This window comes from Anarrhichthys ocellatus, unplaced genomic scaffold (assembly GCF_004355925.1).
Source record: "Anarrhichthys ocellatus isolate YVR2014 unplaced genomic scaffold, GSC_Weel_1.0 scaffold7, whole genome shotgun sequence".
NCBI lineage: Eukaryota > Metazoa > Chordata > Actinopteri > Perciformes > Anarhichadidae > Anarrhichthys > Anarrhichthys ocellatus.
In genome coordinates, this window is record NW_022280037.1 from 5,153,425 (window position 1) to 5,167,098 (window position 13,674).

Consider the following 13,674-nt stretch of genomic DNA (forward strand, 5'->3'; position numbering starts at 1 on the left):
GAACGTAATTAGTAGTAAATGGCTTATTCAAAACATTCGAATGGCTATGCATGGTAACAAAGAAATTATATGAGAGAACATAGGAAAACGTACTGAATAATGTGTATATAATTAAATGGTTTTACCTTTGTTCCTAGATTAACTGTTGTGAAGCTGAGATTCCCCTCACAGGAATAAAGACATTAACAAATGAAAAATGGGCCAACTCTGTCCTGGTTTTAAAGCTCAAACGTTAGTTATAGCTAAGAGTAACTTCGGAGATGAAAATAAAATGGAGTTTCTGAATAACTCCCTGATTAAATAAAAGCCATGATATGTATATGGTGACATTCTGCAGCTTTCACTAGCTAAACCTACTCTTGGCATACAGTTGATTATGACCAATCAATAGCCTTTTAACAATGGAAATGCACAAACTTGCATAGATAAAGTGATATAGTATAGAGCAGTTTCATAATTATGTGCCCAAAAACGGGACTTTTTATTATGCACCTTACAGGCAATAGCTGCTTGTTATCGGAGGTCTAACTACCAACAAAACCATCGACACTCTGACCACTAACATATGCAAGTTTGCAATTTAGGCAGGTATTTAAGCCTGAAAGAGTGGGAGATCTGGTGTGAGTTAAGCTTCAGATTGTTTGTGATGATGCAGCTCTCCTGCTCAAAAAGGCTTAGGAAATACAGGCCCTAGGTCACATCAAACATCAGTTTAGGGCAGTTGTCTTTTTTCTTCCTTTTTACAATATGGTTATTAACAGCATGGCATATGGATGACATCATAGAATCATCTGAATATAAAGGGCTTCACTGACAACATGCTTTCCCTGGGATTATTTTGACTTTAACTCTTGTTAATGCACAGGGGGAATGCCTGATTTAGGCTATTCTCAATGTAAGGCTATTCATATCTATTTGGTTAAACCACCACCTGGGGGACTGAGAATTACAGGAGTGACATCTCTTTTAGTGTATTAAAATGGTTTCACAACATGTGGATACAAAGTCCCCAAGTAGACTATAAATTAATGTTGAACTTAAAGGGGAGTACCACTCAATTTGGGAAATCTCTGGATCTTAGAAATCTGTGTGACATCTTTCGGAAACAAATGTCTCTCTTGAAGATGTAAAATGTCCGAAGGTGTGTCAAAGAAAGTAAATTCGGAGATGGTAATGAAAAACATGGGGTGAAAATTGAACAAAACTAGTCTTCATTGTCACTTAACCACAGATAATTTGTGTGTTTTTAGATTTGAGTGGCAATCCCCTTTAATAACTGTAACTTACCGTTTGGAAAACACTCAAAATACAACACAGACACTACTCTGAGCACAGTTCTATTTAAAGCAACAGGTTATAAAACATTGACATCATCAAGAGGACGTGCTATACATTGAGGCGGGAGTGACAACAGCCTCCCATCTTCACCTCAGTCATGAACATGATCTGAAAATCACGTTCCGTGTGCAAATCGAGTGAACACCAAACATGCGTGGCGTAACTCTAATGCTACTGACTGAATCCGTAGAGCTACATTGAGTGTGGTGGCGGGGGAAAAAGCTTTTGTTGCCTACGACAAAACAGAGCGATAAAGTAAAAGTTATTTTTAAAGTGGCTCCTGCATTGTATTGTCCATACAAGAGAAAAGCGTTTCTTGACTTGGAGTCTTCCTTTGTTTGTAGTAAATACCACACCACGGTAACCCACAACGAAGGACCACTTGAAGTGGCCCACACTTCCTCCACGTCCCGAAACCACTAACATCTGACCTCCTCTGACCTGTGACCCTGTACCTCTCTTCAGGCCAAGGTGTAGGGTCGCTTTTTTTTTTTTTACCATGCCTCCCTCCTGCAGAGCGATTTTGCGGGCCCCCCCCCCCCCCCCCCCAAAAAAAAAAATTAAGCACTTAAAGCTGGTGGGAGGAGAAGAATGTAAAGGGGTGAAAAGGAAATAAAACATGGCCCATCCATGAAGCGGCTCTCCGTTCCAGCTTTGATGGCGTGTTTAGGTTGGCAATGGATCGTCGTCACCTTTGCTGCACTTGCACTTGCAGCAGAGGACAATGGGAGTGGCCAGAAGGAGGAAGGGGGAGGCAACCAGCAGGAGCAGCCCGAAGCCAGCGAAGATCCCCACAACCTGTAGAGAAACACAAGGAAACAAATGAATACAACATATGATGCATACAGTAGGATTTGGGTGCAGTGATGTTACAATTGACCAGCATCATCTTGTAGAACACAAGTATTTGACCAAAATAGGTCAGTGCCTTACTTCAGCATGGCAAAAAAAAAAAAACTTTGGTAAATGGTAAATTTACCAAAGTAAATAAGAAAAAAAGTAAAAAAATAAGTAAAAAAGTAAATTACTCTTTGGTAAATAAGAGTATTTTTAATATTTCTTATGCAAAATATCAAAGATGATAATGTGTTTTTTTTTTTACTGTTTCACAAACTATTGCCTTGAATCCTTCCAATGAATTGCAATACTACAAGCTGGCCTACAGATGGCGTTCAATGCCTCAAAACAACAAAACTTTCTCAGCACAGAAATCTACGTTTTCCCAGTAAATCCACAAATTACGACTTTAGAAAAAAAATCAACAGTATATAAATTAGGTTTCATCTTCCAACTGACCTTCTCTCCAGGAAGTACTGATTCACATTCTACTCTCTCATACTGCATGGACAGGTACCTTTGTCATTGTGAGAGAAAACACTGGTGTACAAAAGACATGGAAAGTGATGGACAAACCCACTTGTTCTAGTGCAATAGAGTAGCATTTTAAACTTGGTTACAGCCATGTTTGAGAGCATGTACAAGATGCTGGCAACTTTTCACTACCCATGTATCGTTTGTTTACTTGCTGTTAGATATTGAAATTTAGGGTGGTTGCTGTTATGCAGTGAATGTTGCTCGGGATCTCCCACATATTGCGTCACAATTGTTAAGGCTTTACTGGTTCTCTGTACCAGCATTAACACCAGGAATGCTGTAGATGGACATGCATTAAAAAAAACATTGTGAACATTATCTAGGGAAACTCTTTACTGTTATGAGCATGGCAAGTTAGCAAATTGACCACATGGGGGAGCCAGACACCATCAAGTTCAGAGCCACAAAATAAAAACACATAACATGCAGTCACATGCCACACTGACTTATAATAGCGCAATGTTTTCCCCCTCCTATTATGAGGGCAAAAAGACGCCTTTTCGGGGTATCGCTTGTTATTTAAGAGCACGTTACCAACTATCCTTCTGACAGTTAGGATACAGGTTGAGCTGTAGAGGAAAGCACAGGGTCTTTAATTAACAGACACTGATGTTTACATGTTTAAGATATGAACATCCTTGTAACTTGATAGACATGTCGTCAGATACAGACAGGGAGAGAAGATGGTTATTGCCCTGAAACATTTTGTATTTATAAAAGAGGCTTTTTAGATGTTAAGGAGCGAGGGGGGTGAAATGAGGAGAGCAAGAGAGAGACACACACACACACACACACACGCACACACACAGGAGTGAAGCTATAGCTGACTTCCACCAGCTGAACTGTAATTATATGACTCAGTCTGCCCCACTGGGCAACAGATGCCAGCGTGTATGCTAATGTTGACAAAATAACAAGTATGTTGGACAAGGGGACGTACCACCCCATGAATAGGTTATTTGGCTAGGGAGAGATACGGAGGAGGAATTTGGAAATTTAACAGCAGAGTTGGCCTTTGTCGAAGACTTAAAACACATGTCAGATCTAATCCTGATCATGTGTAATCCGTCACTTCATTTGGTAACCTATTGGTAAAGAAGGGCCTTGGTTATGTAAACCTTTTATTTAAAAAAAAAAATAATAATAATTTAAAGTGAAAGGTGTACATAATAGGCTTAGTTGAAAACAGCAGGACACTGACCACCAGGCACTTGCATGCGGATCAAGCTGTCCCTTTCCTGTTGTGCTGTCAAGATAATGCTAATACATCACTGAATGCGAGTGTGTGAGCCAGTAAGGGAGAAAGAGGCAGAACAAGGGAGCACGTTTATGGCCACATGCTGCAGAGTGGTTTAAGGGAGGCAGCCCTGAGTGAGTGTGAGAGAAAGAGGGGGGGGAGAGAGGGGAGGAAGATGGGTTTTTCACCTGTGTTCTGTGCCAGATAACAGACGCTCTGGAGTGGCCCAGTTTGTTCCGACAGGGCCCTTTGTCATAGTGGATCAGGAGGAAGTCGTCCTGTCACACAAACACACGCATGCACACAGTTCAGATAAAGATTGACCATTAACAGTCTGAAAGACACAGGCAGCTGCTCGGGAAATTGGGTTTAAATGACCTGTGTTGTCCAGTTGTCTGTGCTTACACAATTAAGATTACATAAGGCACCACGGCTCATAAGTCACCCTTATCCAAGCTGAATTTTTAGAAAAAACAAAAACATCTCATCCCTTTCTTATCAGGATCAAGGTTAAGCTACAGTTTCCTGATAATGAAAGATATCGCTGTCACAGGGAGACAAATGATTACCACAGTATTGCAATATTCAACGTTTTTTGGAGTTAGAAAAACAAAATGCATCTTTCTTTCTATTGCAGTGAACATGAAGGAATTAAGAAATGATTAAGAACCAACTCACATCCAGGGACTCCAGACAGTACCAGCAGAAGGCGTGTTTGCAGTTCTTGCACATCATCTGAGCACAGCCTTCGTCCCTCTCGATGTAAACTTTACATTTAGGACAGCGCTTGATTGGCGCGTCATCCTCTTCATTCTTATAGAAAGAGCTGGGAAGAAATGAGACGCGTGCGATTTTGATTTATTCCAAACACGACATAAAATCCCAAATCACTCAACATTCACTTTACAAGACGCACCGCAGATGGGATTGGTTTAATGCAGCAATCATTATTTACAATCTTTGGCGTGACAGGATTGTGTGAAACCTTGGATATCTGTAGTTTAACAGTCCACAACTTTTTTTAAATTTACCGCATGGAACTCCAACACTCTTATACTTCCCTCCTGTCGGTGTCAGTTTGTCTGCATCTATTTCCCTTGTGTCAGTAAAGTGCTGATTCTACAAATCTGGAGACGAGCAGGTAGCTGGCATTTCCGCACTTCTAGTGGAAGGGGGAAGTCATTTGCAAAGAAGCATCAGAATACAGCTTTTTGAAACATTCTTACAGTGAACAGGGTGTCGTTCAAATGCTGAGGCTCTTTACAACTAAGAGCAGACCTCTTAATCCTCTCTCCCTCCACTATGGCCTTTGAGGTTTGGCCATAAACCTGTGCAGATAGAGGAAAGCTTTGCAGAGCTAATGACATTTCCAGAGTAAGAGGATATCGCAAAGAAACGGGTTAGCGGCATATGTCTCCAGGCAGCCCTCTTCTAACCTTACAGGCAGATCCTGTATCATTAAAACGGAGTAATAAGCCCACCTCAGACTGCTTTTACTGCAGTTTCGTTTCAGCCTGTTGTTTTATATCTGCCTATTCATTTGTGCTTGAGCCCTGGCTGATGCTCAACTGGCTGCAAAACAGCCAGCCAGGCAAGCCGTCAGTCTACATTTAAGAACAGACTGAGTGAATCCTGCTGTATATTGACAGTACTGCTTCAGTACTCAAGTCAGGTGAGCTGAACACGACGATGAATATGGATTGGTGCAAGTAAACATCATTTCGAGGGATTGCATCTGCAGAGACTTTATAGCCATTCATACTGTCACAACATGCCAAAACGGGATGAATTGCTATCTTTCTGAAGGTTGACGAGGAAGTAATAACATTGAGACAAATTATAACTGGAGTAGATATTGCTGCTGTGTGACACTTTTAAACAATGCTGTAATAACACTTTAACAAAAAAACAAGTCATCCAGTTATTTAAATACACTTGTTCTAACTAGGCTGATAATCACCTATGCAGATTAAGTCATAACAACATTGCATTCTTTACCAATTTTAAGGGTTATTCTTCTATTACATTTTGTATCCAGGAGCCAATACTAGGGGCTGCAACTAACGTTCATTTTCTTTAGTGGTTAATCTGTCAATTATGTTCTCAATTATGGTCCATAAAATGTCAGAAACAAAAGCCCAAGTTGACGTATTCATAAACCCAAAAGATATTTAGTTTGATATCATAAAAGATGAAGAAAACCCGCAAATATTCACATTCGAGAAGCTTCTGAAACTAGAGATTTTCTGGCACTTAAGATTAGAAAAATGTCTTAAAAAATGAGTACATTTTCAAAATAGCTGCAGATCAATTCTAACTGACGATGTAATAAATGCTGTAGAGAGGCATGTATGAATATGTTAATGAGAATATAAGATATGTGGAGGTCAGAATACAGAGGTGAGACACATCCAGTCTAATATCTGATCTGATATATAACATAGATGAGAGAGAAATTGGGAAAACAAGAATTTCAAATGCAACAGTATTGATTGGATCATAAATGGATAAGAGGCAGTACCTGTTTTCTCCTGGCAGGAAGGAGGTAATGGGCAGGTTGTTCTCCTGGCAGGCCTGTCCGGGGTGCCAGTTGGCCTTGCAGGCCGAGCAGAACTCGAGGGCACAGACGGCGCACTGGACCAGCTGGGGCAGCGCAGGAGAGTCTGCTTCCTTTAGTTGGCACACGGCCTGGCAGGTCGAGGAAGGGCACCACGTCCGGCATGGGTCCAGCAGCACCTCTAGTGGAACAAAACAAGTGCCTGTGTCATGGACAGAAGCGCTGTTGAAGGGTTAAATCACAAAGAAATTGTTTTTATTAAGATGCTTTTGGTTTTTTTCCCCGCAGAAGGTTAGTTCGTGTGGAATTTTCAGATGATTTCATTTGAGTGTTTTAAGCAGCACGTCTCCATTGTTGCGGTGGCAGCTGATGTGATCTCCGAATCTCGGCACGTAAAAAACCCAAAACAATGTGCATATGTACACACATACATGATTTAAATACGGTTCACTGTGGTAAGTGCTTATGTTGGGAAAATTGCTTTTATACAATCTTGAATCCCTGGCTTGCTGAATCTATGATCGACTTTTCCAAACTCTTTTGAATATGTGTGAAGGAGACCTGTGTGTGTGTGTTATGCCAGTTCTGTTTGAAGTTCATAGTGTGATGCACTTGACCTTGTGTCCTCTACTTCCTTCCCCTTACCTCTCTGCCAAGGACTCTGAGCACAAATTCCACATGCACTCTTGGCTCAGCCTGATAAATATGGAATGGTTACAGCAACTGTTCTGCCTGACTGGACTGGGACATTGATGAGACGGCTGACTGCCCTTATCCAGGCAGGCAGCATCAACAGCTATTTCTGAGGATTTGTATTAATTTACAGGACCCCCCCCCCCCCCCCCCCCCCCCCCTCGGTGTTCCTATGCATTTGTTTATCTTTGTGTTCATGCATTTATTTTGTTCAAGTGAGATCTGCTTGTTCTGTGTACAATGTGTGCCTGTGTGTAGGTGGAGAACCTGCAGAGCGACTACCATCAAAGAGTGACAGCACGGCTCGGTTACAGCTTGCTCTGGTAGCGAGGGAACTCTAATATTACGGATTAGCATGTCTCCGTTGACAGCGTGGACACATTATCTTTCAAGCAATGACATCCAAGCCTTTTACCAGTCGGTTAACATTTATTCTACAAACAGTGTTAACTGCAGACATTGCATACATAGCTGCACACTGAAGCAGAGATAAAAGGATTGAACTAAAATATCTTGCTATGCAAAGAGACCTGCCCGCATCGGAGTCAGTTAGACAGTTTCCGAGTCTCGAGCCGTACCAATCCAATTAGAATTTCTTCAAACAAAGTCCGGGAGGCTTTCCCTTTTATTTATATCTGATGGGAGCTGGTGTTGAGGGTTGAATACTACAGTACAAATCAGACAAATTTTAGGCCTCAATACCCCATCACAACAATAATCCTTGCCTGTATAACTATTTGTGTTCCAGAACGGTATTGAATCCATCCTTTTTGGTGTCAGAAGTGAAAATTGAAACTCTGAATTCGAAAGCAGTGGACTGCTGGTCAGCGCTAAAAGATTGAAGTCTACTGAGAAAACGAGCATCGCTAGGATCTTTTCTTTTTGCTTTCTGCAGAAACCCTATGGCATAATTCCAGAGCAAAAATGTCCAAAGGGGCCTAAATGATTGATTCCAGACAGAGTGAGCGGCAGTTCGGCTACACTTGCAAGACACGATCCCAATAAAATACAGTATCTTTGGCGAACAGGAGGGTCCACATGAGTGTGCAATTGAAAGTCATTGCCCACACACCACCCACTGAGGAGCGCTGGACATAACACTGACGGGGCTGCGGCTGCTTTTTCGTTGACTCACCCCTTTCAAACTGAAGCTTCTTGTATCTCTGCATCATCTCCGTGGCCACCATGCACTCAATCTACGAAGGAGAGAGGAGATGAGAATTGGGGGGGGAGAGATAAGCATATTTATAGACAGAAGCAGGCCCGCTCAAGTTTAAATGCAAACATTTAATGAGTCATGACATGATCATTCAGGCTTTGTAAAAGAGCAGTGAGTTATAGGTGAGGGCGTTGCTGTCGGAGCAGACAGGGATGTGGCATTCTTTGCCTGAGTGGCAGGAGTAGCTGGGGTTCCAATAAGGGCCAGTGACACTGATTGATCAGAAGCATAAGGCTGTGGTGTGCTGAGCCATGCTGTGCCTACGGGCCTCCGAGACCAAGTGGAGTGAGTCCATCAACCGCCTTGAGGATGAGGAACACTTTTCCCTCAGATTGACCTCAGCTGCTCATTATAATGGAATAAACAGAGCGGCAGGTGGAGCGCCATGGTCATCTTCAGCTCTGAGGGGGTGTGTATACAAAAGCAATGGTACTTTATATGTGGGAGGGAAAAGAGCAGCATAATAGGAGGGTTGTGACATGGAAAAAATTTGACCTGTGGAGATAACCTCCCTGATGTTTCGCTCATTTCAAGCACATGCACTACCAGCTCTGCATGTGCTACATCTGCATGTACATACAGAAGCGCTATGTACGTACAGAAGTTTATTGCAAAATTCTGTACACTGCTGTGTGAAAATGAAAAGTGATAATTGTTTATGGAAATTTCTGCAGCGCTTAAGTCCAGTCTATCGGACATTATTAGACATATTCATGAGCCTGAGGAGCAGCAGGGAATTGTTTTGATATTTGCAACCAGTCACCACGTAAAGGGCAAGTTTAGACTAATGACAACCCAAGTAGAAATCTGACTTTTTCTTTTTCTCAATACCTCATTTTCCTGCAAGTGTCCTCTTTTGGGACAGACAGAGTCTGGACAGCTAATTGCAGTTTCAAGGCCTTCTTTAATCAGGAGTTCCACATACTGCTTCAGGCACTGAGGAGAAACAGACAGAAAGACAAATAAAGCACTGAACATTCTTTTCTGAAAAAAGAAATCAAAACGCACACACACACACACACACACAAAAAGTTGGTAAACAAAGACCGACATACGAGTCGCTCTTGATCGTGATCTCTGTCTGTCGCTTCAGAAAAAGCTAGCTAGCTAACTGGCTGGTAAGGAAAATGGAGCACTCAAGAGCTAAAGAGCAAGACATTTCACTGAGGAGTTGGTGGAGACGAGACCAAAACAGACCTTTCACAGGAGTGAATGGTAGAATATTGCATTGGCTGTCAAGAAACACAACTCCAGATGAATGCTTGCATTGTTGTGTGTCTGCTGAATGTTTAAATACACAATTGTTTGCAAACATGTTCAACTTTATCAGGTGATACAACTTTTTTGAATCAATGTAGCATTAATAGCAAAAACCTATTCGGTCTAACTGATCCTCTACGAAGCTGAAAAATCTAGTCTTGCACTAGTATTTCATTAGCTTATATTCTATGTTCATGAATTTTGCTACATTGTGAATTTTTTTTTTCTATTATTGTAATCAATTTAGAAATAACGGTATCAAATATGGGGATAAAAGAAAAATTGCTCATGTGAGATAAAGGCTTTGCGTTTATATTGTTGTTGATCTCGGTGGAATGACCTGTACTAACTGAACTACTGCCACCGCCCAGACTGTGTCCTAGGAAGTGGCTTCTATTTTTAGCGGTCATTCTTGGACAAAGTTTCCTTGTTTATGGACAAGATTGGTTAAGATCTGACAGCCATTGGGTGTTACTATGGCTTTGCCCCAGCCTTTTCACACAGCATCAGTGTTACACACGAGGGGATGCGAGGTTTCTTATAGATCCCGAGGTCATTATTGATTTTAATACAATGAAAATCCAGTGTTTTGTGCACTAACTTTTTTCACACTTCGGAGTATTTCTCAAATAAAAAAAAAATATCTTTGATAGTGTATGACGTATAATTTTTGTGATCATTTATTTTTTTTTTTACTCAAGTCATCATTGTGCTAAAAAATGTGTTGCTGTAGAGTGTACCACTCACCAGTGTACAGAAGACACATTGGCACTGTGTGATGGTGGTCATCTGCTCCAGAGGGAACTCTCCAAGGCACAGCTTACACGAGACCAGGGGGTCCACGGCCAGCTCCCAGGTGGGACGGTACCGTGCTGTGGTCATCTTCAGCGCCACAGAGCTGAAACACAAAAGAAAGAGGTGGTGGGGGGGAGACAGTGAGCTATGGTTAATAAAGCCAAATGCATCCTGAAATTAAGTGAATAAAGTGGATTGGGTAATTCTCATAATCCTGCTGACGACAAAGAAAATCCTTAAAGAGCAAATATATGTGGCTCACTTTGGTTTGTGTCCGTCTACATAATAAATCCAGAGTCCAAGCTGTGCTTTATTTGTAGCGACACAATTAGCATGACGGTATGAGCACAAACTGAAAATCCATTGTGAGTTGTGTCCCGTGTGGGTGCACACACACACAACCACCCAAACACACACACATTACACAGGCCTGCTATATGCAGAATGCCACCAGCTCTCAACCGTTAATTTTCATTCCAGGCCTCACACTGGCAAAAAAAAAAAGATCCTAAAATGTGTGTAGCCATCTTCAGCTCCTTGTAACATTTTCACTTGGATGAAATAACACTTTTTTCTTCTTCTTCACCGTGCGTCATCACGTCTCTTTTGCGATAGTGAGAGAGGGTTATTTTAGGCCGTCTCGTCTCACTCTCCTTCCCTCTGCAGCTGAGAGCGAAGAGCACCCACTCAGCAGTTTACAGGAAGTGGTACCGAGCACACAACGTCAACACAGTCAAGCTCTCCCCATGCTGCTTAGCAACCGGCCGAGGGAGGATTTCGGAGACGGATCGGAGGGAGAGAAGCACGGCAGAGGAGTAGAGACCGAGAGAGACGGGTTTGCTGTTCACAAACATACAAGAAGAGGACGGCGAGGAGAGGAGTTGAAGAGTTCACATTATCGCTCCACGGACTCTTGTGCTTCATACATGTGCTAACATAAAAATAAAAATGAGATGGGGAACAATCTGTTGTAGTAATAATGCAAATCCAGGGATCAATGTGATGGGGTGCAGCCTTTGGTGCAAGGTGGCGTGTCAAGAAGAACACATGTCTCCATCCAATTTCATAACGTTATTCTTTTGTCCCAACGTAAGATAGAAATACAATGCGTCAGTAAGATGGTAAGTAAGTCACCTCTCCTACTGCTGCTCAAGGAGAGAGGAAGATTCCCAAATGGAGACTTCAGTGAGGATACACGAGTACATCATATGTGGAAGTCTATCATCAGAGACACAATCATTGAAAATTCTGTGAGTGACTGGATACTGCAGTTGGTGAGGTGAAGTATCCAGCTGCAGTTTTGTCAAACTACAGCAGAGATGGAAGAAATAGCAGCAGAAATGTAGGTGTCACAATATCTTTTTCTATATTCATCATTTAGACAAATATATTGGATGTGAGTTAAGTGAGGGTGTCAGAAGCCAGATGGCATCTTCTTTTCACTCATTTATCATACACAGTCAAGGAGATTAATAGTCTTTTTTTTGTTATTTTATTAAACTACCAACTACACTAAATCAACAATTCCAACACATGAGACCAGCCTCATTATACTTATTTAGGAATAAATAAATCTACAAGAGGAAAAACTTGAAGAAAGAAAAAATAACTGTAGATGGAAGAATGAAAAAGACAATAAAGAGAAAGGAAACTGCTTGTCAGAAAGTGCAGATTCAAGTGACTTGCAAAATATTTCATTACATTGCGTAAACAACTAGATTTACTGCCTCACGGTTGAGCCTCTGCCAACCAGTCAAGAAGCAGTTTTATGTCTCTCCAAAATGTCATCACGTCAACCTTTTATCATGTCAGACATTTGTGTGAAATTAATTAGCATGTAAATTCTTGAGTTATGGCCCAACAACGTGTTTTGTGAATTCACAGTGACCTTTGACAACAACATTCTAATCAGTTCATCCCTGAGTCCAAGTGGACGTTTGTTCCATGTTTTTAGAAATTCCCTGCAGGCATTCCTAAGATATTGCTTTCACAAGAATATTACAGACGCCAGAACACATAACGCCTCCCGCCACAGCTGTCCACAACAACTCTAAAACAAGACGGTACAGAGCAGGTGATCCAGCTGTGCACCTGTTCTCTCAGTAAGAGATTCATTCAGATGATGGAAGGAAAAAGTGTCTCATTTGAGGAAATGTGATTCCCTCAATTCTTCCTCCTTCGCACCGAGCAGGTGGACGGAGGAGAAATTGCGACGTGAGAAAGAACGAGATGCAACTCATGTCTGACTCACTCAAATCACCTGACATTCATCCATCTATCCACCATCTATTACGCCGACCAGAAAGCACCGAGTGGTGAGGAAGCTCTATTGTGTAGGTGCTGAGCTCGTTTACAAAAGTTTAAATGGCAATTTGTTACCAGGACAAGGCCAAGGACTTCCAAACATGACCCTCTGGGGAGTGCGTGTGGGGAAGAGTGTGCTTTGGTGGTCCAAGATAATATGTGGGCGGAAGAAGACGTGAAGTAATTAAATCCAAAATTGGAAATGAGCCATATTTAAGTAGTTGAGTGCAAACGAGCAGTATGTGGCAGCTTTAAAGCAATTCTGAAATGAAGCATGAGTGAAGGGATACAAGTAGAGGTTACAGGAGCAACAGCCATTAAAATGTCAACCTGATATAATCTAACAATACTATTTTGCCAACATGGGCAAACTTCACAGACAAAGAGGGAGACACAGGGCCAATACAAATACGAAAGCCTGACAAACCTCATCAACGCCTCTGAAAACTTTACAGCGGATGACTTGAGTATGACAGCTGTTCCACAAGGACTGAAATGTTTCTTTATCTGCCTCCGTGTCGAAGCTGCAGGACTCCAGTAGCCCAGTGGCAAAAGAAACAGACGGTGAAAAGTAATTTGCACTTTACTGTGCAGGACTTTCAGGAAGACTTTCAGTGTCTGCTTTTGCATCCAAATCAGTTTCTCTCCTGCCACACTTTATATTGGTTGTGCTAATACTGACAGACTGGGTCGATGGGGACAAATGAAATAGTTTTGTAAGAATGGCCTGTGGAGAGGAGAGGAACGGGAGGGGGAGAGAGCAACAAAGGGGAAAATGAGTTTTCATGAGAAAAGGTGGTGCAGTGCCATCCTTCTGCTGCATTATTAACTAGATGGTCCATTATCACTAACAGACAGACAGACAGACAGACAGACAGACAGACAGACAGACAGACA

The 13,674-nt window shown here is 41.8% G+C and overlaps 1 protein-coding gene across 1 annotated transcript in view; it reads right to left on the reverse strand.

The window, feature by feature from the left end:
• Nucleotides 1-726: 726 nt before the first annotated feature.
• rnf144aa (ring finger protein 144aa) overlaps nucleotides 727-13,674 on the reverse strand; it is a 24,382-nt gene continuing 11,434 nt past the window's right edge. Inside the window, exons 2-8 of the mRNA XM_031847476.1 lie at nucleotides 10,426-10,576; nucleotides 9,250-9,354; nucleotides 8,335-8,395; nucleotides 6,471-6,687; nucleotides 4,628-4,775; nucleotides 4,138-4,227; nucleotides 727-2,136 (exon numbers count right to left, since the gene is read on the reverse strand). Coding sequence (XP_031703336.1) covers nucleotides 2,005-2,136; nucleotides 4,138-4,227; nucleotides 4,628-4,775; nucleotides 6,471-6,687; nucleotides 8,335-8,395; nucleotides 9,250-9,354; nucleotides 10,426-10,560 — 888 coding nt within the window. The 5' untranslated portion in view covers nucleotides 10,561-10,576 and the 3' untranslated portion in view covers nucleotides 727-2,004. The remainder of the gene's footprint in view (nucleotides 2,137-4,137; nucleotides 4,228-4,627; nucleotides 4,776-6,470; nucleotides 6,688-8,334; nucleotides 8,396-9,249; nucleotides 9,355-10,425; nucleotides 10,577-13,674) is intronic.